At 38.2% G+C, this 24,260-nt stretch overlaps 1 protein-coding gene across 2 annotated transcripts; it reads left to right on the top strand.

Moving 5' to 3' along the window:
• Positions 1-8,690: 8,690 nt before the first annotated feature.
• CRHBP (corticotropin releasing hormone binding protein) lies at positions 8,691-23,272 on the top strand. 2 transcript variants are annotated; one of them, XM_034441090.3, is made up of 7 exons: positions 8,691-9,187; positions 9,436-9,532; positions 14,589-14,746; positions 17,080-17,290; positions 18,687-18,835; positions 20,413-20,530; positions 22,517-23,272. In XM_034441090.3, the coding sequence occupies exons 1-7, from the start codon at positions 9,110-9,112 to the stop codon at positions 22,663-22,665; spliced, it is 960 nt and encodes a 319-aa protein (XP_034296981.1). In that variant the 5' UTR covers positions 8,691-9,109; the 3' UTR covers positions 22,666-23,272. The 2 variants fall into 2 exon arrangements, with proteins under 2 accessions (XP_034296981.1, XP_060546643.1); XM_060690660.2 differs by lacking the exons at positions 8,691-9,187; positions 9,436-9,532 and adding an exon at positions 9,580-9,687.
• Positions 23,273-24,260: the final 988 nt, after the last annotated feature.

Below are 24,260 nucleotides of genomic sequence, written 5' to 3'. Positions count from 1 at the left end.
CATCTCTAACCAAAACCAGCCCAGAAGAACATTTGGATTCAACCACTATGACAAAAACAAGTCCAGTTCACCTGTCTTGGGGAGACAACTGGAATGATAAGAAAGCATCAGCCAAGACCAACTGCATATCACATTATTTACTATATTGTATCTTAGAGTAGCAAAAACCTCTCAAAGAAATTTGAGCTATTGAGGATGCTTTTTCAACACCATATCTCTGGAGGATTTTTGATTATCAGTCTACTAATGCATTGTTTATTATTCAGAAACAATTTAGTTGATTTACATCATCACAAGTGATGTAAAAAATGCATTGATGTGCAATGGCTTATTTTCAAGAAAATAAGCAAGTCTGTTAATGTTTTCTGCTGGGTATTACTACACAAATGTTATCCTTTTTAATCTACTTTTTCATGACATGACAGAGTTTGTTTCCTAACCCCATTTAGACACTGGAGTTTCCTTTAAGGGAAGGATAATTTGGGCTGTTCTTTCTCACAGAAGAGAAACAGTAGAGCCTTGGTGGTGCAGCGGACTAAAGTGCTGTTAAGTAGCACTTAGCTGCCAGCTGCCTGCAATTACTGCGAGTTCAAATCTCACCAGGCTCAAGGTTGACTCAGCCTTCCAACCTTCCGAGGTAGGTAAAATGAGGACCCGTATTGTGAGGGCAATAAGCTGACTTTGTATAAAAAAGAACACCGCTTTGGGGGGGGGCAAAGCCCTAATAAGCAGGTATATACAAAAGTATGAAGGCTATTGCTTAATGCATTGTAAGCCTCCCTGAGTCTCCAGAAAAGGGTGGCATATAAATCGAACCAATAAATAAATAAATAAATAAATAAATAAATAAATAAATAAATAAATAAATATTTGTAGCTCGGGGTTCAACTGTGGGTCCTTGGTGCTCTCTGAGCTTGGATGTTTTCTTGAAGACGTTTCATTACCAAACTAGGTAACACTGTCAGTGCTAGCCTTTAGCTTTCTCATTTGAAACTTGAGTGAGTGAACACATAAGGAAACAGATTTTCACTATAAGGAAATAATTGCACATTCCCACCTGAATCATGGAATACTATAAGGGGAAGAATATGATGAGATGAACAATGTCCATAAAACACTCTTTATTTTTTTTAGTGATCAGTCTCATTTAGGAATGTAGAAATGTATCATATTTATTTCTCTTAATTTGTCATTCTTGCAAATGTCAGTTTCAATTGTGGGGGATCTTTTTTTTTTTCCTGATTGTCCTATTTCTATGCCTTAAGTTCAATTTGCAGTTCTACAGATGTTTGCGCATCCCTAACATCTCTATATTTTTTCATCAATATATGCAGATTTTCCCATAATATACATTATTTCTAAATTAGTAAACTACTTTGCAAGATTTAGAAAAATGGCAATGTTGTGTAACTGAACTAAGTTATATTCTGTTTGAAAAACTAACGAAAAACTAAATAGGTTCACATTTTGAAGGAAAATTAAAAAATATTTTCCTTTACTTAATTCTATTATATCTTGAATTGTAAAAAGCAAGTCAGGCTCTGCTCCATGGTGATTATTCTTATTTTTATTTGCAGTTTGTTGAGTATATGAGTATATCCCATTGAGTTCAGTGGAATAAACTTCTTTTATTGCAGCTTTCTTAGGTTAGAACAACTGTTCCAATGTAGCTATTCTATGTACCTTGGGACTGGGAGCCCCATAATTCCCAGCAATATAGCTAGAAGTTATCATCCTGACATATCTAGAAGGTTTCTGGTTGAGGAAAAATCGATTTAAAACCTTAGGGATAATGTTTCATGTCAACTCAAATAGTGCTGGCAAGACAGAACTGTAACACATCTGTAAGAAACCATACTGTGGTTCTAGCACAGTGTGAAATACAAGAGTCTCTTATAAAATCAGAATCAATGACAAAATGTTACTAGATTGTGTCACACTGAAATCTGACACTCTCTAATCTTTGTTATCTAATTCTATAGCATATATGGTGTACTTATTTTTAATTTTGTGTCTTAGTCTGCAAACAAGAGTGTCTTCAATAAGTGAAGATAACCTATTTGCAGATAGCACTACAAAAGGAGTAGTAAATGATATACTTAATTATCTATAGTAGTTTTCATTGAATAACATTTCAGGAAAGTGGGGTGTAAGCCGCAGTATAATCAAATAAGAACTGAGTTGGCTCTGGTTAATAATTGGGGTGGGGGTGGAGAGAGGCCATTCAGAAATCCCAACCTATATAGTGAACTGGGAAGTAAAACTAAGAAACAAAAGAATCTCAGAATAGGACAGTGACTAAATCTTCTCTGCCTTATTGCCATGTAAATCACATGGACATCTATTTACCAAATTGAGTTCAATGAAGGATAGAATTATTGTTATCTGTCTGTCGACAGAACCTCTCCACCCAAAACATTGAGTATTGTAGCATATTTAACATTTAATCACATTTATATTTTTATGTGCTATGACTGACTTTATTTGAAAATAAATTAGTCTTTCTGATGTTAACAGTCTGGAATAAAATTTAACATCAGCCTCAGATGATTTTTCACCTTCCTTTTCATTAAAAAGTAATTGGCTCAATGAAGACCAATAAATGACAAGTTGTACCTTGGGCAGACTCACTAGCACTAAGGACTCCACACTTCAATCCTGACCTATATATATTAGTTTCTGTTGAAAATACTTTGAAGCTGTGGGTATAGTCTCAGGCCTAGACAGAGGTCCATAGAAAAGAGAAGAAAAAGCTTAGCTTGGAGGTATAGTTGGAAAAAATGAAAAGTTAATTTGGAAACCAAACAAAGAAAAAGGGAGTAAAGACAATTTGTGAGTCAGTCAGAGATAAAGCGGGGAAAGCACAAGTGAAGGGGGAGAGAGGCAATTTGTTTAGATCAGAAGATGGGCTGGCAGTTTTATCAGAGAGGGAGTCATCCTGTGGATCAGTAGGGGAAGGTTTAGAGAACTGAGAAGAAACAGATTGAATTCAGAAGGAGGATATCCAGGCTGAGAAGGAGGATTAAATACCATGAAGAAACTAGTGAAGAGAACTAAGACTGTATATGAGATTTTACAAAGACATTTTTGCTGTAGGCATTGTTTGCAAGAAATGGAGAAAATGGGTTTAAGTATGTACTGTTCTCTTGAAATGTACTGTAAATTTAACGAGAGCATTCTGAGCAAGCCTCTATCCCATTGATTTCAATAGTTTACTGACTGAAAATTATTCCTGTACCTGCCTAATACCATCCACATCAGTGGTGGGTTCCTCCCAGTTCGGCCCGGTTCCGCCGAGCTGGTAGCGGTGACGATATGACATCACAGAACTGGTTCTGCCCCCCGCCCTCCCGCCCCCGCTCCCCGCTCCCCCACCACCTATTCTTACCTTTTATTTGGCCCCACCCCCAATCTATTGCTGCCTCCTGAGTTCCAGCTATCAGCTAGAGGGGAAAAAAATTGTTTAAACTCTTGCTGCGGGGCTACAAAGGGCCGCCCTACAGCTGATCAGTGTTAAAAGAAAACAAATGAGTAGACTGGTGCCTGCAAAAATAAATGGGTAGACCAGTGCCTGCAAAAACAAATAGGTAGACCGGTACAGCTCTGCAAGCAGTTAAAAGCCTGGTAGACCAGTACCTCTGCTAAATCCTAAAGAATTGTCACATGATCATCAAGCCACACCCACAAAATAAGCCACACCCACAGAACCAGTAGTAAAAAAATTTAGAACCCACCCCTGGTCCACATATCTATAAGGTTATTATTTTGCTCATTAAAATAGTGAAGTTGCTTTTGTACGATCATAACTAGAGATACCTACTTTTTTTTTTATTGGATGATCCAGCAGGGAGAGAGGAAATCACCTCTTAGATGTTCCCCACCCACCCACCCACCCAAAAGGCTGGTTGAAGGCCAATGAAAGAATGACAAAATTGGTTTCCAGCTGGCCCTGAGCTCCAGTGCCTGAATCTTTGGTGTGTGTGTGTGTGTGTGTGTGTGTGTGTGTGTGTGGTGTGTATGTGTGTGTGTGTGTCTGTAAGAACTGCCTAAATCCTAGTGCAAAACCAGGGTAGAGACAAGGAACTGAGAGGTGGGAATTCGAAGGACCTTTTGCCAATGCTAAACTGGCCCTCTTGAAGCTTAAACTGCTGAATTCTAGTGTCACAAACCACAAAAATGAGGTTTTGCTCTTTGAGCTGTGCAACTGCTCAGCCAAAAGTAAATCTGCTGAATTTAACTGTAGGATTTTTGAGTGCAGCAATAATCTAGGAAAAACATCAAGCTCCATACAAAATTACTTGTCAGGTCAGAAATCACTAAGATTGGTTCATTAAAACATCAAGGATTAATAGAGCAAAGAGAAAGAAATAGTAATGGATTTTGTTTAGCTAGTGCTGAAAACATAGGCAAAGTATATCATAACTGTGGTGTCTGACACAACAGTGGTTATTTTTCTAGTATTTTATCACAGAAAGGAAAACAGCTGAATTATATTCCATACAAACAAGTTATGACAAACACAGTAGAGTGAAACTTGAGGGCCCTTCCTCAACATACATTCCTCTTATTATTTTTTATCCTTTGCAAGCAATAACTAGACAACTTTTTAGCTGGACACAGAAAAACCCAAGTAGAATAGAGAACAGTAGGAGTGTGAAATTGAAAGTACTTGCTAATCAGATTAGATTTGCCTACATTCAAATTGGCTTTTAGTGATCATCACACCACATACCTCGTCAAAGAATATTGAATCATGTTTGGATAGATAAATTTGTCTATCTCCAGAAGAGAATCTTGATTACTGTATATTACTTAAAAAGCATTTTTTCTGGTATGTTACTGTTTGGGCTTTAGCAATATCACCAGTGAAATCATGTGTGACTGTTCAATAAAAAAATCAGACATTAAAGGCATGAAATATTTAGTATTGTGACTCTATTTTTTCCTATTTTTTAAAATCATGAATGCAGCTCTGAGTGTCCTAAGTATATTTCTTTATAATTTTTTATGTTTTGTGATGCAGAAAATATATTTAAGCATCACAACTGGTGCTACATTTTTTCAGCAATGATTTGAAGTCTCCATATCCCACAGTGTCATGAAAAAATGAATGTAATTTGTGTTGTTGCTATATTTTTAAAGCATTAAATTGGCTAAAGCAACACGATATTGTTATTTTGTGTTTGCTGTTTTCTTTTTCTTAATTGAATTTTATATGCTGCCTGAGGTCGAAGCGGCTCTTTTTTGCATAATTTTCTGGTTTCTTTTTCACGAATTATTAACAATGTGAAATGCTTTTTTTATTCAAATGTTGTAGATTTATATGGATAATTGTTGTAAATTGCAAGTGATTGCAGCAGGACCATAAAAATTAAATACAGTGCCTGCTTTCTACGAAATAAATCCCATAGAGATCAGTGAGAAAAATTAAAATTGGTTTAGTTTATTGATTTTGGTGATTGCTCATGAGAAAATAAATCACTTACAAGTAAATCACTAATGAAGAGTTAATCTATAATGAAGAAATAAGAAAAGAAAAAAAACCCACAACCACTAACTGTTGTTGCAAAATATAGATCTTCCTTCTAGACCCGTGATGGCAAACCTATGGCATGCGTGCCACAGGTGGCATGCAGAGTCATATCAGTGGGCACACAAGCTCAGCTCCGGCGCACATGCACACGTCAGCCAGCTGATTTTTGTGCCTTCTGGGCCCCCTGGGAGTCGGCAAACAGGCTGTTTCCGGCCTCCAGAGAGCCTCCACGGGGGTGGGGAAGACTGTTTTCACCTTCCCCAGGCTCCTAGAAAGGCTCTGGAGCCTGGGGAGAACGAAAAATGGGCCTACCGGGCCCACCGTGCCATTGTGTGCCAAAAGCGGGGGAAACGTGGGGGGGGTCACACACACATGCGCAGGGTGGAGTGCATAGAATTATGGGTGTGGGCATGCACACACATGACTCCCGTGCTTCCCCCACTTTTGGCACGCGATGGCAAAAGGTTAGCCATCACTGTTCTAGACATAATAATGAAATGTAGCCAATACAGTGAAAGTACACCTTGAACGGAACTCATTGAGTCCTATAAATGTTACCATCTGTGAGCCTATGTGCCTCAAAGTTTTATTTCTTAACATAAATTTGGGCATCATTTTTATATCTCTTCTATTCAGCTAATCCATTGATAATTAGTTCTAATTTTAATGGTTTTTCCACTTTGATATATTCAATTTATAGTATTCTATTTCAAAGCCTTTATTTGTATTCTACAAAATAAATGTAACTTGTAGCTCATAAAGCGCCTTATAACTAAAGGTCATTGGCAATTTATGGAGCGTCTTACATTCCATTTCATCTTTTTCTATTTCGTTTGTGGTACCTACTGACTCCTGCAAGGGCCCCTCTGAAGCCCTGAAAGTAATTCCAGTGCATTCTGCTTGCTTGGATCAGTGGGTTATAGCCATCCAAACTCTCTTTTCTTCATTTCACCCCCAGAATAACAATCCTGTGAGTAGAGTCAAGAGAGAGCAAATGTCCATGCTCCCAATGAACTTGTATGGCTGAGGGCGGACTTGCACCTGAGTCTTCAGCACAGACCGTGGCCAGGTCTCTGAATATATAAACAGGTTTCAAGATTTGTCTGGATGGCATTTTTTAAAAGATACAAATGCAAATCCTAAACCAAGTCTCCCTTGAGCAAAAATCAAAATGATGATCCTGTTAAAAAGGTGAAACTAGAATCAATCAGGTTATTTTAGAATAGCAGTAAGAATTATTATTCACAGAATGCAAGTATTGCCCTGTCTAATCCACTGCTGGCTGTCTCCATTCAGGACACACCACCATTTATGATTAGAGTAGCACTATAATAATAAAGCAATGTATAGAAAGTATATTCTTCTGACAAATTGCTCTTTTGCTTGCAGTGATAGAAGCCCAGATGGTGCCTTAACCATTTTAGCAATTTTAGATTCAGCTGTAACTCTGTTGCTGAATGTGCACCTCTAAGAATAAGTTCCAATCAAAGGCTCTGTGTGTGTGTGTGTGTGTGTGTGTGTGTGTGTGATGTGTGTGCACATGTGCGTGCGTGCATGCTTGTGTGTAGGTTTGTGTGGATATATATGCATTTAATAGGTTGTCAGTAATAAAGAAAGTGCTGTTGCAGTGACAAAATGACAAAAAGCCACTTCCACCTGACATTTGGACTTATTCCCTTAAGATGAAATTGCTTTACCTTATATAGAATCCTATGCTTAAAATAGTTAAACACCATGTAATACTGTAAATCGCAGTAAAAAGAAAAATAATGTATTACATGGTGTTTTGGCTTAAATATTTTACGTAGGTATCAGCTTGCCAAGAAATATTCAGTTATTTAGCAAAATAAAAGTCTAACAGTTAAAATGTTTAGAGAGAGGGGCAAGAGCTTGTGGTATACACTATGCCGCACTATCTCAAGTAACTACAATCAATGGGAAATAACATCCATATGAATTGGCATGAGACTGTGTTGAATTCAAGCATCCCCTGGCCAAGATCATGCACAAGAAGGCAACGTTTTTCAGGGCATCCTTTGAATTTATGGAAAGGATTTAGAATTCTTTCTTTATTATTTATTGGCCAAGTGTGATTGGACACACAAGGAATTTGTCTTTGGTGCATATGCTCTCATGTACATAAAAAGAGAAGATACATTCGTCAAGAATCATAAGGTACAACACTTAATGATAGTCATAGGGTACAAATAAGCAATTGAATCATACTAGGAAACAATCAATATAAATCGTAAGGATGCAGCAACAGATTACAGTCATACAGTCGTAAATGGGAGGAGAAGGGCGATAGGATCACCTTCAGGATTTAGGATCATCTTCAGCCAAGACGCTCTAAACTGGCTGAGGTTTGGCTCTGATCTAACAAAGATGACCTTCTCTTGACTTTCCCCTTGACCACATTTTCTGGCTCTTTTGCTGACATTGTTCAATTCTGATGGCGAAGCTTTCCAGCAGATTAAGTCAGTTGTCAGGAACTGCTTGTAAGTCAGAAGAGCATCTCAGTTGAAAGAAGTGAGGTGGGTCTACTTTTAACATGCATTGAGTAAACAGGATGGCCTTAAAGGACAGAGGGAAGATCTGCTACTGAGACATAAAATTTGAACCCAGGTCAGTAAAGTGGTTTATAAAAACACTTCAGACAGCCAGCCCCCCCCCCCCCATTCTCATAATAGGAGGGAGAAAGGGAAGCACAATCAGACTGTTACTATAGCCTTTCTAATAAAAATAACTTGAAAAAGACAGAGACTGTGAAGACTTGTCTCTCTGATAGGCTAGTCAGTCCATTTTTTAAAAAGCCCAATAATAAAAAAATATCCCTGGAATGCGGGTGGGGAGGAATGGGGGATGGACAGCCACAGCCACTCAGTCCTGTCAGGGTTGAGTCAAAGACTTTCTACTCCATCCAAATACTTTCAGGCCACTGAGCCATATGAATGAATGAGTGAGTGAGTAAATTTCCCTTCTCATCCTAAAATCTACACCTCTGACAAGTTTCTTTAGGAAAACAGGATTTAATCTGAATAAAAACTCTCCCCCAGATCTGATTTCTGTTTCTTCGCCTGCCTGGCTCAGTCAGAACGTGCTAAAAGTTCGCTTGGAACAAAAGCACAGAACACTACGCGCGCCTTCCTTTCTCCCCACCCCCGAAAAAGAAAGGCACGATGTTTCAATTAGTCGTCGGTTGCCGGGGTCTCTCTTCCAAAAGGGCGAGTGGCAAAAGAGGCAGAGAACTTCGCTTTCGAGGAGGGAGGGCGGCGTGGTGCGGTAAGGGAAGAGGGGGGGCTTTGAGCCTCGAGTGGACCGCGCGAGCAGCGGGGTCACGAGCGCAGCTGCGGATTTGGGGGGCCCCCGTCATCACTGCGCACTCCTCGCCTCCCTGGCAGAGATCCAGTAACCATGGGTTACCCTATCAGTCAGGGGACCCGCTGCCTCCCCTCTGCCAAAGCTCTATAAAAGGGACCCGTCCGGGAAAGGCGGCCAGGAGGCAGCCCCAGAGAAGGCGCCGCTCCCGCCGCTGTTAACCCTTTTCCTCACGCCGCGGCGCAAAGGCTGTCGGACATGGCTGTCGGATTCCGGCGCTGCCAGCTCGCCCTGATCTTCTGGGCCGCCCTGGGAGGGGAGAGCAGGGTCTTCGAGGTAAGCGAAGAGCGGGCGTCCTGCTGCCCCCCCCCGTCCCCTCCCCGTTCTCCGCCCGGACCCCTTCCACGCCGAGGTGGCCCCCTTTGGCCATCTTTGAATCGGCATAGAGCTGGAAGGGACCCCGGAGGTCTTCTAGTCCAACCCCCTGCTCGAGCAAGAGACCCTGTACCCTCCCCATTGCGCCAAGAGCCTTGGGTGGCCCCTTCTCCGCCCCCTCGGAGCTCTTCTGTCTTTTGTGTCTCCAGGGGCGGCAGGACGCCTTCGCGGACGGGCCGGTCCTGCTGTTCAACCAGGAGCTGAAAAGGCAACTCTCGGGCGAGCAGATCTACCGTCGGACGCTGCGTGAGTTTCTTCTGGAGGCGGGCGGACGGGACGGGACGGGGCGTGTGTGTGTGTGTATGCGTGTCTGATGGGAACTGTAATTCTCTCGCTGCTGGGGAAGCTGTGGTTCAGAAGGCGCTGCTGCTACCGATGTCCGCACGCCGCGACTTAAAAAGGTTAGACGTGGGTTCAAGCGACCTCGATCCCAGCCCTAGAATGAGCAGGTTGCCCCAAAGGTTGCTGGGTGCGGTAAAACTTAGGCAGAGGCGGCTTCTCGCAAGTGAGAAACGACGAGAAATCGTCCTGGCGCCCTTTCTAAACTCCACTTTTGGTAAGAGTGCAAATTAAGGTGTGGAGCTGTGTGCGGAGTGCTTTTCCAGAGTGATCGGCCGGAGCGCAAAACTTTCTGAGAGCGACCGATGCTTCGCCTTCTGTGGCATTCCATCTCCTGGACTGTGTTTCTTTGCCAACGTCGCCTGGAAAAGGGGGATCAGAACTTCCTTTTTGTGGGGGTATCATGAATATTGGCAGAATAATGCCCCAAAGGTGCTTTTTCAAGAGGCAAACTGGACTGTCTGTTTTTTTTTTCTTTGAAGACTTTTTTGCTTCTTGGATGCAAGGAACTGAAGCTGCTTGGATGAAGTTGCTTTTCAGCTGAAGAAGATTCTTAGATGGGAAGTGAAGCATCTTCAGAGAAAAATCAGAAAGTTCAGTTGCCTCTTGAAAAAACGCCTTTGGGACAACCATGACCTGGATGACTGGGAAACTCCATAAACATTGCCAAAATAAGTTTTGAATAAGTGATTTCAGAGATAGATAATGTGAAATCTCTGCTCTTGGAACTGCCAACCAGAAAGAAGAAAAAGTTTATGGTGGTTTATTCAGCTGGCTGGCTGGGGAATACCAGAGGATGCTTGTGAGTGAGAGAATAGTCGAACCTTCTCCAATCTGATGTCTTTTGGACAATCAGTTGTCTGGTTGCACCTGGAGGACATTGCTAACGTCTGAAGCTAGATAAAAGAAAATAATGATGAAGTTCTCTTTTCAGTGGGATTTCCACCAGTGGAGGAAGGTGCAGTAGAAGAGAAGATATGATAGGAGAAAAAGTTGTGGGTGGGGTATAGATAGCAGTAGCATTACTGCTACTATTTCACCAGGCCGGCCTGGCCTAATTTTCCCCCTCTTTTATAAAAGATTTTTAAAATTTTAAATATTTTAAATATTTTTTAGTATTTATATATTCAATTTTAAATTGGTTTTAAAAGTTTGGGGTTTTAAATTTGTCGGGGCCAAAATTATTTAATTTGATTTTATTCTATTTTTTAAATTTTGTATTGTATGTGTTTTTATTGTTTGGCTGTGCACCGCCCTGAGTCCTTCGGGAGTAGGGCGGTATAGAAATCTAATAAATAATAATAAATAATAATAATAATCTGTACTGTGTGCTTCAGGAAAGGAAAATAATGGCTCTGGATAACTTAGGTTGTCTCACTTGTGAATTGGGAATGGTTCCAGCTTCCTAGGAGATATCAGTTGGTACTTTGGAGTTGAGAGGAGATACCTTTAAATATGTTTTCATGAGTGGTCTCCTTCCTCATGGCTAAATGCATGCCAAGGCCGAACCTGTACACTGGGACAAATTCCAAAGCTTGCTCCTGACCCTGAGTTGAAATTAAGAGCGAGAGGCTCCTTCCTGGGAGCAAAATTCCAAGCCATCTTTCCCCAGATGCCCTCTGTAGGAATGGGATTTCAGTCCCCCGAATGTCTGCACCACTCAGCTGCAAGGGTCTAACTAAGATGGGGAATGATGCCAGAAACAATGCTTTTCAGGGAGGATCGTGTTAAGGACCTGAGAGGATCTCCATATCCTATGCCAAGTATGAAATGGCAATGAGGCATGAAGGCTCTTTCCATTGCTAGCCCAATATCTTTGTTTAGCAGTGCAACAAGAAGGGAAGCAGTTGGCATAAGGGAAAAAAATATATAGAAAACACGGGATTCAGAATAAGATGAGTTGCAAGAGAAAAGGATTGCAGAAATGCAGTGAAAAGCTTCACTGACTATCAAAATTAACTCTTAAGAGCTGTGATGGCAAAGTGGTTAGAATGCAGTACTGCAGGCTACTTCTGCTGACTGCTGATTGCCAGCAGTTTGGCACTTCGATTCTCACCGGCTCAAGGTTGACTCAGCCTTCCATCCTTCTGAGGTCAGTAAAATTGCCCCCAGATTGTTGGGGGCAATATGCTGTCTCTGTAAACAGCTTAGAGAGGGCTGTAAAGCCCTGTGAAGTGGTATATAAGTTTAAGTGCTATTGCTATTGCTATTATGCCATGTAGCCAAATACAGTTCACTCTCATGGGTATGTTACTTAGTTCTCCAAAGGCTCATCTCTGTTGACATTCCTTCTGTTTCTTTACAATACCTCTGTCTCATTCTTTTAACTGGCATTTCAGGGATTAAACAGAGACACTAGTACATGCAACATTTACACATAGTACTAAATTACAATGGCTTAGCACATTGCCTAAACCCAGCTAATTGTGGAGTGTAGCAGTTATGATTAAACAAACCATGACTTACCATAATGTATGAATCCACTCTATCGTTGATATATGGTACTTTTCCCATGTCTGTTTTACATGAGTAACAGAATGCAGACTTTAAAATCTTTTGGAAAAGGGAAGAGAAGAAAGTATACAGCTTACCTGCTGTTGCATGACTGTAATATTACCTATTTCCAGACCTTTTTTCTGTCACCTCCCATGGCACAAAAAACGCCTAAGCAATTTTTATATTCTGATGTGTTCCCACCGTCTCACCTTCATCCCATCCTCAGTCCACAAGTGAGATAAGCTTAAGCCACCTTCTCTACTTCATGTTAAAGTAATGCTTTTTTTTTCTTTTGCCTATCTATCCTCTCCTGGGTTGGAAAATCCAATTATTACGGCTGGATGTCAGGTACTTGCAGTGATTTGAAATAAAGGTAAAGGAAGTAGGAAATGAATCAGCAGTGAAGATGGCATTGGCAGCATTATCTGCAGGAGCTTTTTTTACACTTTTCTGACATAAGCAGCCTTGCAAGCTCCACCCCGTTAGTATGTGAATGTGATATAATAATGCATGTATAAAAAGGGGTGGAGTTTGCAGTGCAAATCTGCTTTTATCCTCCTCACTTGAATGCTACAAGGGTGGATGGGAAGTAGTTCAGCTCAGAAGTGAGTTTATGACCTCTACTTTCCTTATTATTGTTTATTGCAATAAAATCAGAATGAGAATGTAAGGAAAAGAAACTTACTCCTGTTTCTTTCATGAAGAAGAATAAGAAAGCCACAGTTCAAATCTCATATGGCTTCAAGCTATGATTTTCTTGCTAAATTTTCCAGATTAGCCCACCAAGCACTCTCGGAAATGCTATATAAATGCTATGCCAATTTGCACATTGTGCAGATACATTTATAATTGTACGTCCTTTTGAGAAGAAATCACATCCAAGGAAGTTGGAAGATCCAGACTTGATGGCACATAATCATTCAATCAGCTAGTCATTTCCAAGATGTAAATTCAAGATTTTTCCTCCCCTGTTTTCTTCTGAGCCAGGAGCCTGTAAGCTTGGGGACTTGTGTTTCCAGAATTGGGAAGAATCACTTTGTTCTTAAATGACAGTCAAAAGCTGACATCAGTTGCACCTTTTGATAATAAAGCATTTAGCTCCCAATTGCCATTTTAAGAGTGAGTATTTAAGCTCAGAGCTGTAGAATTTGAATTTTCTTGCTTTTCTCTCCTGCTTTTTGGAAGCATCAGGCTCAATGTAAGAAAAACTCAAAAGTTTTTGCACATTCTTTTATGTCATTTTAATTAATCCTAATAAAGGCATAATAGGTGCTTAGACTTTTGTTTCCTGATAATGGGCATGAAATACAGATTAATGTACTCCCCCTGACTCTCCTCCAATGAACTTTCAAACCCATATGGAGAAGGAAGGGAAGGGTTTTGTCTGATGAGATTTAAAAATGACAGTAAAAACTAAGAAGAAGGCTTAGGGAAAAGAAAATATTTGAGTTTGTAGTCCTAATGACGGGGTGAAGGTAGGGGGTTGAAATTTGCAAAGGTAGTGATTGAGAGAATAATATGGTTCTGCACATGTTTTCCATTTGTGTCTAGGTTAGGAGAGTGCTTCTTTTAAGGTTTACACTACAGTTCTGTATGTTTATTGTATCCAAATGGCAGAAAGTTTTCTCACCAATTTGGGAACATAATTAAGCAATCTGGGAGCTACCTAAGCTGACCAGAAGAGTCTGGATGTAACTTTCCAAGATTTCTTTCTGAAGTCTTCTATAGCTCTATCTGCCAGGGATTGAATGTAGAATCTTCTTAAAAATTAAACAGCATACTGAGAATGATGGCCTTTATCAAAAAGGGACATTTGCATATAATCGGCACATTTGTGAGTTACATTTATCTTGTTTTTAGTAAAAACATGTAAAAGTGCCTTGACCTAGGAATTATTTAGCTACTGACTTCTTCTTTATAATATGAGCTTAACATTATTGTTTTTTAATAGTTTTTATTGAATATTTTACATTTTTAAAACCAAAAACATAATAGAAAAAGACAAAAAACAAAAAAAGACCCAAAAAAGGAAAAACATACACATACACCAAACAGTAAAATACAAAACATAAATAACAACATTATATAATATTTTACAACTGTCTGCATTGACAATTATCTTTACTTTTAAATTCAATCATCCTAATCATTTTCTTATTCTTGTATAACCATATTGAACATTCTTATAAACTAAATTGTTATATATACTTACATCCTATTTATTAACATAGTGCCTTGACCTAGGAATTATTGTTACTCGTTTTTATATTGTGTGATTTTTGGAAGATTACATGTGTATTGTTTTTAAGAGCTGGGATTCTTTCAATAATGTCAAACAGATAATTGTCTTTCATTTTGCATTCACACAGTTTCTCTCTTCAATATTCCCTGCCCTTGAATCTGACATGTGAAAAGAGATTCCTCCCCTAAGAAAAAGGAATTGACTTGCTTCTATTCTTGCCTGCAGGATGTCTTGACATGCTAAGTATAGAAGGGCAGTTCACCTTCACTGCAGAGCAACCCCAGATGCATTGTGCAACATTCTTCATAGGAGAACCAGAGGAGTTCATCAGTATAGATTTTGACTTTGTCAACATTGACTGTCAAGCTGGAGATTTCTTGAAGGTAAGAGGTTGTCTGCTGACTGAGAGTTTCTATATCAGACAGGGGTGAGGGAATGTACACTTTTCTTTTATAAAAAAAACAGGATATATTTGGCACTGGTAAAGTCAAAAAATCAAAATAGAAGGTAATGCTTTAGATGTCGCATTTGAGGTTTCCAGAGATGGTGAGTGGAATGAGATTGGCTTTGGATCAATCCAAAATCCCTCCTCTACAGTCTTGCTTCTCATAGCCTTGCTACTTAGTACCATGAATTTTATTTTTGTTTATTCATTCCACTTACATCTTGTTTTCAAGGATACACACAGTTTTCCCTTTTTTTCATTTTCTTTTAGCAGAAAGCCTGGCAGGTAGACTAGCAGTTGTGGCTGGGTAGAAATTTAAACTCATCAGCTGTAGCCCAACCTTCAACCATCGTACCACAATGCCTTTCATGAATTTGAGATTCAGTAGGGAATATATTATTTTAATAATGAAATTAAGTATTTAAGTATGTAGAATTAAAATACTAACAAAACATTGTTAGAATTTCTGCAGGCAATAAACGTAGAAATAAAGAAGGAAGCTGACAGCCCACAGAAGATATGGTTATAGGAAAGATACCATAAATTTATCACAATACTTTATACATTTGCCAGAGTTAAAGTATTGCAAGAAACTTTGTTCTGTTGATACAATAGATGGAGAGAACTTGCTGTTCTTTGGCTATTGTTACATTAGCATATTATCTGGACAAATAATTGCATTTTCTAGGATAAAATGCAGCAGAGGAAACCATCACCTCTTTACCCAAAAATAACCCTAAAGTGAAGTCAAATCTGTAGATCATGTGAGGCCCCAAACCCAAGAGTGATACCAGAGTCTTTCAAGCTGAGTTCTTCATTGTTTCTACACCTATAAGACAGAATCTTGCCAAACTGAAGCTCTCTACTGACTGCATTTATCATATACTTCATCCTCTTTCTTTCACACAAAATATCTGGACTGGATTGTCTCTATTTCCTTTGTAATGCATCCCCTCCACCCTGGGAATCCATTCTATTACATTCCATCACAGATAACCACCATGCATTTATTGCTTGAAAATCAATTGTCTGCCTTATCTTTAAATGGAATTTATTAGTAATTCCTAAAATAATATAATCAACACTCTGGTCAAAACGTCTGTTTCTTTAATTTCATGTAATGTGAACATTTTAATTTCCTTGGATCTGCAACATGAAGGATCTCACATGTTTGTTTGAAGAATAACGGGATGATTAGAACAAAAAGCGGTTATTTTTATTCACCTTTAGAAACATTAACTGTAAAATTGCCATTCTACAAAGCCAAGTGGCAATTGCATCATTTTAAATCTCCAAGAATACCACATAGATTTCATTTGGGTCCTGAGAGAATTCAAGAAAACATGATAGATGGCCATAGCCCAGAGTTTTGTTTCTCTGTCTGGGTTCCAGAAATCAAAATTAAATTGGTCAGTGAAAGTTTTTCTGGAAGGTGGTAGGTATTTTCACCACATTCCTTGTTGGTAGTCATTTTGTGAGAGTTCTTAAAACATGGTTTCAACATTCCAAAAGTATTTTCTAGCTCCCAACGTTTAGGCACCTCAACTGGAGTATATGCATAGTTGGCTGCTCGGCTCAATAATGCTTGGATCAGAACCCCTGAGGACAATGCATGGACTGTAGAGCTGGAGTGAAGGGAATCAGCATCTGTGTGACACTGCATAATGATCACTCTGCTTCAAATTTAAATGTCAGGTTTAGAAACACATCTTTCATAATTAAGCCCAATTATTAAAACATTTGAAGTAGAAACTACAGAGAATGTCAAAGTGATTATTATTAGTGCATGAAGTGATGACTTATAATAGATGTTAATGCCAAGTCATGTGTGCAGCAGATTGGTGAAATTCCTGGATTGGCATGAGATATAAGAGAGGTCCAAAGCCTACAAGACATTCTTCCTGTAATGAAAAGAGTCAGTCTTTTTTTACTTCATTAACTAGTATTAAACTTACTAAAAGGAATAATCTGAAAATGAGAACATGCATGTTCTTATCCATATTTATGCCAATAATGTGATGCCAATAATACCAGTATGAAAAATAACAATCAGTCAAATTATGAGCAATCTGTTTGGATTTAAAATTTAATATGAAACATAAGGAACAAAGAATTTACTTTAATGGACAAATTGTGATTTGTCTCCTTTTGATTTTGGAGGCAGAATGTCCTCAGTCTGGGAATTGCAGTCTCAGTAAATATGGAAGGCATCAAGATGAGGAAATCTGATATTAAATCCGAATTCTCTTCTATACTCCTACATCCCTCTAGGTTTTTGATGGCTGGATACTGAAGGGTGAGAAGTTTCCTAGCTCTTCGGATCACCCTCTCCCCACTTCCGAAAGGTATAGAGATTTCTGTGAAGCTGGAGCTAGCCCAACCACTATCAGGTCATCTCAGAATGTTGCCATGATCTTCTTCAGGATTCAGGATGCAGGGAACGGATTCACCTTAACAATAAAGAAGCAGCCTAATCTTTTCCGTAAGCTTGTTTTCATTTTATCTTCGGAAATGGCTGTGATTTCTGAGAAGGGGAACAATTCAGACAAGCTGTGATCAAATCAATAGGAATAGTATCGGTAGTATAGCAAAGGCTCAATCAGCTTGACTATGTTTTCTTACCCATAATGGAGGCATGCTGTTGCCTTCTTCTCTAGAATGTTTCTGACTTCCCAGTCTACTCTAGACTGGCAGTCTTCCATTCTATCCAAGTTCACGCCTCTCTTTTTTGTTTTGTTTTTTTCACTTTTAAGAACAACCATGATTGGCTAGGTCAGTGATTCTCACTGCAGACCCCTGGGGGGAACTGCAATGTCATCATAAGAGATCTACGAAGATTTGAAGAAATGTTATGTTTTAAATATTGAATTAAGTCTTAGGGGTCCATGACTACAAAAGATATTTAAAGGGGGTCGGTGGTGAAGAAAAGAGAACCATTGGGCTAGGTGCTGCTGCAATTTAACTGGGCCATGATCAGATGACAATGGAGGGTCCTTATTCTGGCTCTTTAAGAATGATTTGGCACAGGCATTTAGAAATCGTTAAAGTCATTAAAAAATAGAACTCTTCCCTGAAGGTAAAACAAGAGCATGCAAAGAGAAACCAAAGAGAATTGGGTTGAGTTGCGTAGCTATAGGAATTGAATAAATAAATAAATAAATAAATAAATAAATAAATAAATAAATAAATAAATAAATAATAAATAAATAAATAAATAAATATGTCCACAAATGCTTTAACAAAACCAGCAACAAAATGATTTCCCTTTGTCTTTCCTAAAATTAGACTGCTAAAATGAGGAAAGCTTAAAGTAAGAACACTTTCAATATTCTGTTACTAGAGCCACTTTTAATAAAAGTAGCTTTAGCCTTTACGTGGAGTTGATTTTTGGGTCTGGTCTTTCTCGTGGGGTTAAGTGTTCCTTTATAAGATGAATTTACATGGCAAAAAAGAGTAGGCAAATTCACTGACTTTTTTTTAAAAAAAAACAACATCCTTTTTCCTATCCTGCCAATGTTAGGAACAATTTAGGTTACACGCTTTGATACTGAGAACTCTTATGTTCTCTGAACACTGGAAGCTATTTGCCCCTATGGTTTTTTTCCCTACTACATGACATAGCACGTTCAATATTACTTCAGTAAAATAGGCCAATAAGCAATGGTTATTTTCTGTTGCTGTCAGTGTGATATTTGCGATCCTAAATTGAAAAATTTGTGCCTGATTTTTAAATGGAGAAACTGTTGGAAGACCTCAGCACAGCTGATTAGCATCTTATCTGTGTCGGTGCCAAGACCTCCTCAGATTAAAAAGTCTGCATTCCTTTTTAGTGAACAAATTGTGACTCAGTAATTCTGTATCTTCCCCCTGTACTAAAGCTTGCAATATCATCTCCCAGACTCCAAGTGGAAGGTTTACGATGATAGTTCCTCATCAGCATCGGAATTGCAGTTTTTCCATTATCTACCCAACATTGATAAAAATATCTGATCTTAGCCTGGGGCATCTGCAGGGCTTTCACTTGAAGGTGAGTTGTCAGTTTCTTCCTTATACATCTGCTACACTACAGGGTTACACGATTCAGCAAACTTGCTGCTAGTCCTTATGGCTACGTCTGGCCTATTTTTCTATTTGTTCCCTCTCTCCTTAACTTTCTTTGATATTAACTCTGGAAGGCAGTACCCATCTGTGGATTTGGAAAATCCCATCCTCCTGTTCAGCACAGGTCATAAAAAAGGACAAAATGTTTTCTGAACATATGGGGAGATCTCGTAGTTTGACGTAAATAGCAGAGTTATTAGCTACTATATAGTACAAACCCATAAAGTGGTTATTTGTTTTTGGCTTAGCATGATGTTTAAATAATCATCACTTAAATGGGACAAGGACAGCTATCATTTACTACATTCTTGCTCCAAAAGCTTCCCATATTCGTGAATTCTGCATTTGGAAATCTTAAAGAGCTTCTTAAATTTTTATGCCCTTATGTGATCTTTCATTTAACGCTCACTTGCCTGATTTTTATAGAAACTAGCAGTTTCTTTTATTCCCTTTTGTGTGTAAGAGTGAGTTGATTTTTGTTAGGCTCTCTGGGAATGCAGGGAATCTGAATGTGAATCTTTGCACTATCCCCTTTGCTTGTAACAATGATGGGAAACTTTTGGGCTTGGTGTGTAAAAAATTCAAGAAAATGCTTAACTGGACTCTGCTAGCCTGTCACCCCATCCCAGACAAAAGAGAAACAATTCATAACAAAGAGTTGCTTTGGATAGTGAAATGGATGGCATATCAATTTAAGACACCTATACTATAAATACCTATATTCTGTACGTATACAATAGTTTGATCTTAAAAAAAAAATGCCAATCTGAAGCAGCTCGAGGTCACACAAAGTCTGGAAACTAAGGAGAATATTCTTCCATGCCTTTGCAGCCTCTGAGAAGAGTGGAAAAACACACCCTGTTGTTGCTTATTTTTTGGAGGCTTCTTTTGTCTGACTTTTGTGTGACTTCCAGAGGGTCCAAAGTCCAGGTGGACAGCACAACATATTCTTGTGTGGCTTCTGGAGGCTCTGAAAATCATGTGGGACCTTCCTGCATTTTGGGGGGGTTGCGGAAGTCACATGAGAAATATAATGTGCTCTCACACGGCCGCCGGACCTTCTGGAAGTTGTGTGAGAGTCTTCAAGAGCCTCCCAGAATTGTGTGAGAATGTTCTTGTATGATTCTTGAATGGTCCAGAGGCCCCTCAAGAGCAGGACCCTCTCACATAACTTCCAGAGGGTTCAGAGGCTGCATTCTCATGTGCCTCTAGGTTTGTCACCAAAAATATCATGGCATATCACTTGTGACATGCATGCCATAGATTTGTTATCACCGGCTTATAGCAATCTTTGCGAGTTCTCAGTATTTTGAGGGTGGGAAGATGATTACAACTCTATTTTGAACTACTTTAGAAGGATTGAAAGAGAACTTCACTAATCAAAACTAAAACACACTTGCTTGTTTTGCATGATCTTATAAATCTCATTTGCTAAAATAAATGTGCATTTTAAATTATCCATTTAACATGGTTTCATGTCCTTCTGCTTTTCCTTGTGCACAGAAACCAACTGCTGGTTGCAGGGGCGCTGGAGATTTTATGGAATTGCTGGGAGGAAATGGGTTAGACCCTTCTAAGATGCTTCCATTGGCTGATCTTTGCCATTCTTTCAGTGGCCCTGGTAATCTCTTGTGTTAATGCTTCTTGTTCAAATATTTCCTCAAAGTGATATAATAAGGCTACCATATCTGCAAAATGCCAGATAACCTTTAGAGGGCAGCAAAGAGGAAGGCTATATTTTGTTTTCTTTTAATAGACATCCAGATTTTGGCAGTCCAAGTATAGACACTGCAGATAAAAAAAAAGATAATTATATGGACTGATTGCTTAGGATTTTCAGTTTTCCAGTAAAAAAAAAAAGCATGACAAAGTGTTTTAGAGAGAAACAGCTTTCCTGATATTTATTTGCATCCTAATTTATGCCATTGTGGTCTGCTTAATCAATCTCATGGCTTCAGATGCACTGCAAATACAATTCCCAAAAAACTTTTTCCAACAAATCTAGACAAGTCAGAATGTCTTGCATTTTTTGTATTAAGGAATTTGTTGTTGTTAGTTGCGAAATCATGTCTGACCTATCACAACCTCATGGACAACGTTCCTCCAGACCTTCCTGTCCTCTACCATCCTCTGGAGTCCATTTAAGGTCACGGTATTAAGGAATGACATGGTATTAATACTTTTTTGGACATTTACTTCTCATGACTGGGATTAATACAAAAGACTGGCAATGTGTATTGAAAAAATAAGGTCTTATCTTGTGGAAAGAGTTTTGCTTAGCTGCTGACTCAAGCCCTGAGTGGGTATCAATCACATCATTGCTGTGTGAAGATGGTCTCATAAATACCATAGAGCAAAATGGGAAACCTGAAAATACACAGACTTTATGCAGTCCCCAACATCTCTTTTGCTATTCCATGCCTAACCCTGCCTAATCACAATTGCCATATAGTATTTGGTTCCTTTTTGAGTCAGAAAACACGAAAAGCTTGTAGCTTATTAGACCCACAGACATGCCATCTTCTGCAAACTCTGTCCACTATCTAGAAAAAACAATAACTCATGTCCATACCCAAGTAAACTGTATAGCCTCATTCTCCTTGTATTATTGTTCCCACCCAACATGGCACTTAGAGCCTCTTGGCCCTGAAAGTCTTCCTTCTCAAATCTAGATCGAATTGCACGCTATAATATATGCAGCATAAAGACGCAGGAAGACCTAGCTCAGCTAAATATCCATACAGTAAGGTGTTTTTCCCTTCTATGCAATTTAGTGAAGTTTAATCTTTTCTATCTGAGAATTATAAATGATGCTGAGTGTAATCTATTTTGCTTCAAACAAACAAAAATCTTCACAATCTTTTCAGTACCATTCACTGCCCGTTGTTTCTGCCTTCTTCTGCTATTTTTGTAGTTACAATTAATTATATCTTTCAGAAAATCAAGTACAATGTAGCTCACATGATGAAATATTATAGGCGTTCAAATTTGATTTAATGGATGTTAATAAAGATAAATTAAACACACTTGATATAAGGAAACTGCTTCTAGAATTAGTGCCTCAAGAATTATTCTTTTCAATCAGAGATCCTATAAAGAACAGTACATTGTTGTCATATTATATTAGTTAAATTAGTCATACACTGATCTTACTGAGGTCAGATTAGACCATTTTAGAATAAAGGCAATGAATCCAGAATAGGAAAAATATTATTCAACCTTATTTTGAAGCCATCAATGAAATCAGTGTGAAGGCATTCTTTGATTTAGTGTATTAATAAAGTTTTTCCTATCCTCTTTGCAATAATGTGCATTTCAATGTGGAAAGATGATGCCTCATTAGAAATCATATGTCCATATATTTGCTGCAGTATATACACATCTAATCTTCATGCACAATAGTGCATGAAGATGGAAGTTGCTTTTATCTATACACAGAGATCTTTTTTTATATAGAGAGAGGCAGTAGCGTATAAAGAAATGATATAGGCATGCCTTTCAATAATGTGTACACAAATCCTGCATGTAAAAGTGCAATCCATTAAAGTTGTTTAATAACTACACATTTTTAAAGCAATTAAAATCTAAATTATTTCCCTTTGACTAGCTCAAATGAAGATTGGCTGTGACAACACCGTACTGCGGTTAGTCTCAAGTGGAAAACATATCAATCAAGTAACCTTTGAATATTACCAGTTGGATCAATATGAACAGGAAAACAACAGCCTCAACGAATTTTGTCTTTCAAGCATTTGAAATATTGGACAAGTCTCTCTTCCTGGAACATATTAATTCTGAGCAGCTAAATTGGTGAAACACTTCTGCTGTCTGAGCACTTATCTTTTCATATGAAATCATTATTTCCATGAACATGATTAGAAGAGTATTACTCATAGCATTTGCAATACGTTGTCTTTTTCCTGTCTTTAGGAATATTGAATATACCTAAGACATGCAAATCTGTACAGATTCCAAAAGCTGTCTTTAGACATACTTGCATCCATTTAATTCAAATGTGGTATGTTGTTGCTGCATCAGGGTGCCTGTTTTAGAGGAGCCATGAATGTTCAAATACATGCACAATTTTTTATTTATTTATTGTGCACGTACTTATTTTAGAACATTGTTTAATTCAATTTGCAGTTGAATTAAGGTGTCTCTTTAGGTGTCAGAAGTAGAAAGATTCACATAGAGAAAAATGACATTACAATTTTATAAGAGAATATTACAGTGCATAAATTTAATTGCCAGTTAATTTATTTACACAAATGTATATTCAGTTTTTAATAAAAATTTATAGCATGAAAAAAGATTTTGCTTTTATCTGTTTAACATAATAAATACATTCATAGTATTGACAAAATTTAGTTGGACTGTTTTTTCCTTGTGACTTTCATCAATTGGATTTCATTGTACTAGAAATAACAATTATACATTTAACTAAGAAGTTAATGAGAATGTTAAGTAAATTTATATATGATAAACTGTTTATATCAATTGTTAATTGGTAGAATTAGATTGGTGGATCAACATCCATGAATAGGGACTGGAATACATTTCCATTGCATTCATTCACTAAGATAACTTTTCAGAATTGGACAATTATTAATATTCTCCCACAATTTGATTCCTAATAATATACGTAACTAATATTTTATAACAAGACTATGAAACTTTTATAAAAATGTCAGCTTCCCTAAGTCTAAAGCTTGTCTACTTTTGGTTCAAGTATTCAGAAATCCATATTGAAGCTATACTCCTGATAGTTGAGTGAAAGATTGGAATATAAATACAAACTTTGCCAAGAACTTTTTAAAAAATGGGTAGAATCCCATTTTTTAATAGGAGGGCCAAGGAGAAGAATGTGGTAAATATTCAAGACACGTCTACATTCTTAATTGGGGAATGAGACATGCAAATGTGTTCTTATTAGAATATTGATGGTGTCAAGTTGCCCCATGGGCTCTCCCCAGATTTATTGGGAGGAAATGGTACTATCTGTGGGGAAGACCTATTAGAATTTCACCCTTGCCTGTCAGTGTGATTTTTTCAGGTGCTTTATCAAGAAATAGATCATGAAACCATCTGGGATGCTTCCCAACTGAAAACTCCTAGTGCTACTATTCATAAAATATTGGCTGAATTCTAACTAGATCTGTCCTTACTTATTTCATTGCATTCTGGAAAAGGTTTAGTGGAAGGGTAGTTGTAGAAGTAGTAGTTGTACTGTATTAGTAGTAGAAATATGGAGACGGCGAAAAAAACATTTTACAAAAATTGGACGGAAGCATTTGGCATGTCAAACTAAAACAGAAGGATGGTAAAAACAAAAGTGAAGAACTGAGGCCAAG

Source organism: Pantherophis guttatus, chromosome 2 (assembly GCF_059756535.1).
Source record: "Pantherophis guttatus breed Tessera chromosome 2, ASM5975653v1, whole genome shotgun sequence".
Taxonomy (NCBI): domain Eukaryota; kingdom Metazoa; phylum Chordata; class Lepidosauria; order Squamata; family Colubridae; genus Pantherophis; species Pantherophis guttatus.
Note: the sequence above shows the minus strand (reverse complement) of the source record. Positions and strands in the feature narration are given on the sequence as shown.

Excerpts from the sequence above, each read along its gene's own strand:
- CRHBP (XM_034441090.3), top strand. The coding sequence starts at position 9,110 with ATGGCTGTCGGATTCCGGCGCTGCCAGCTCGCCCTGATCTTCTGGGCC. Across the intron at positions 9,533-14,588 it reads GATCTACCGTCGGACGCTGC|GATGTCTTGACATGCTAAGT; the intron begins GTGAGTTTCTTC and ends TCTTGCCTGCAG. Across the intron at positions 18,836-20,412 it reads TGCAGGGCTTTCACTTGAAG|AAACCAACTGCTGGTTGCAG; the intron begins GTGAGTTGTCAG and ends CCTTGTGCACAG.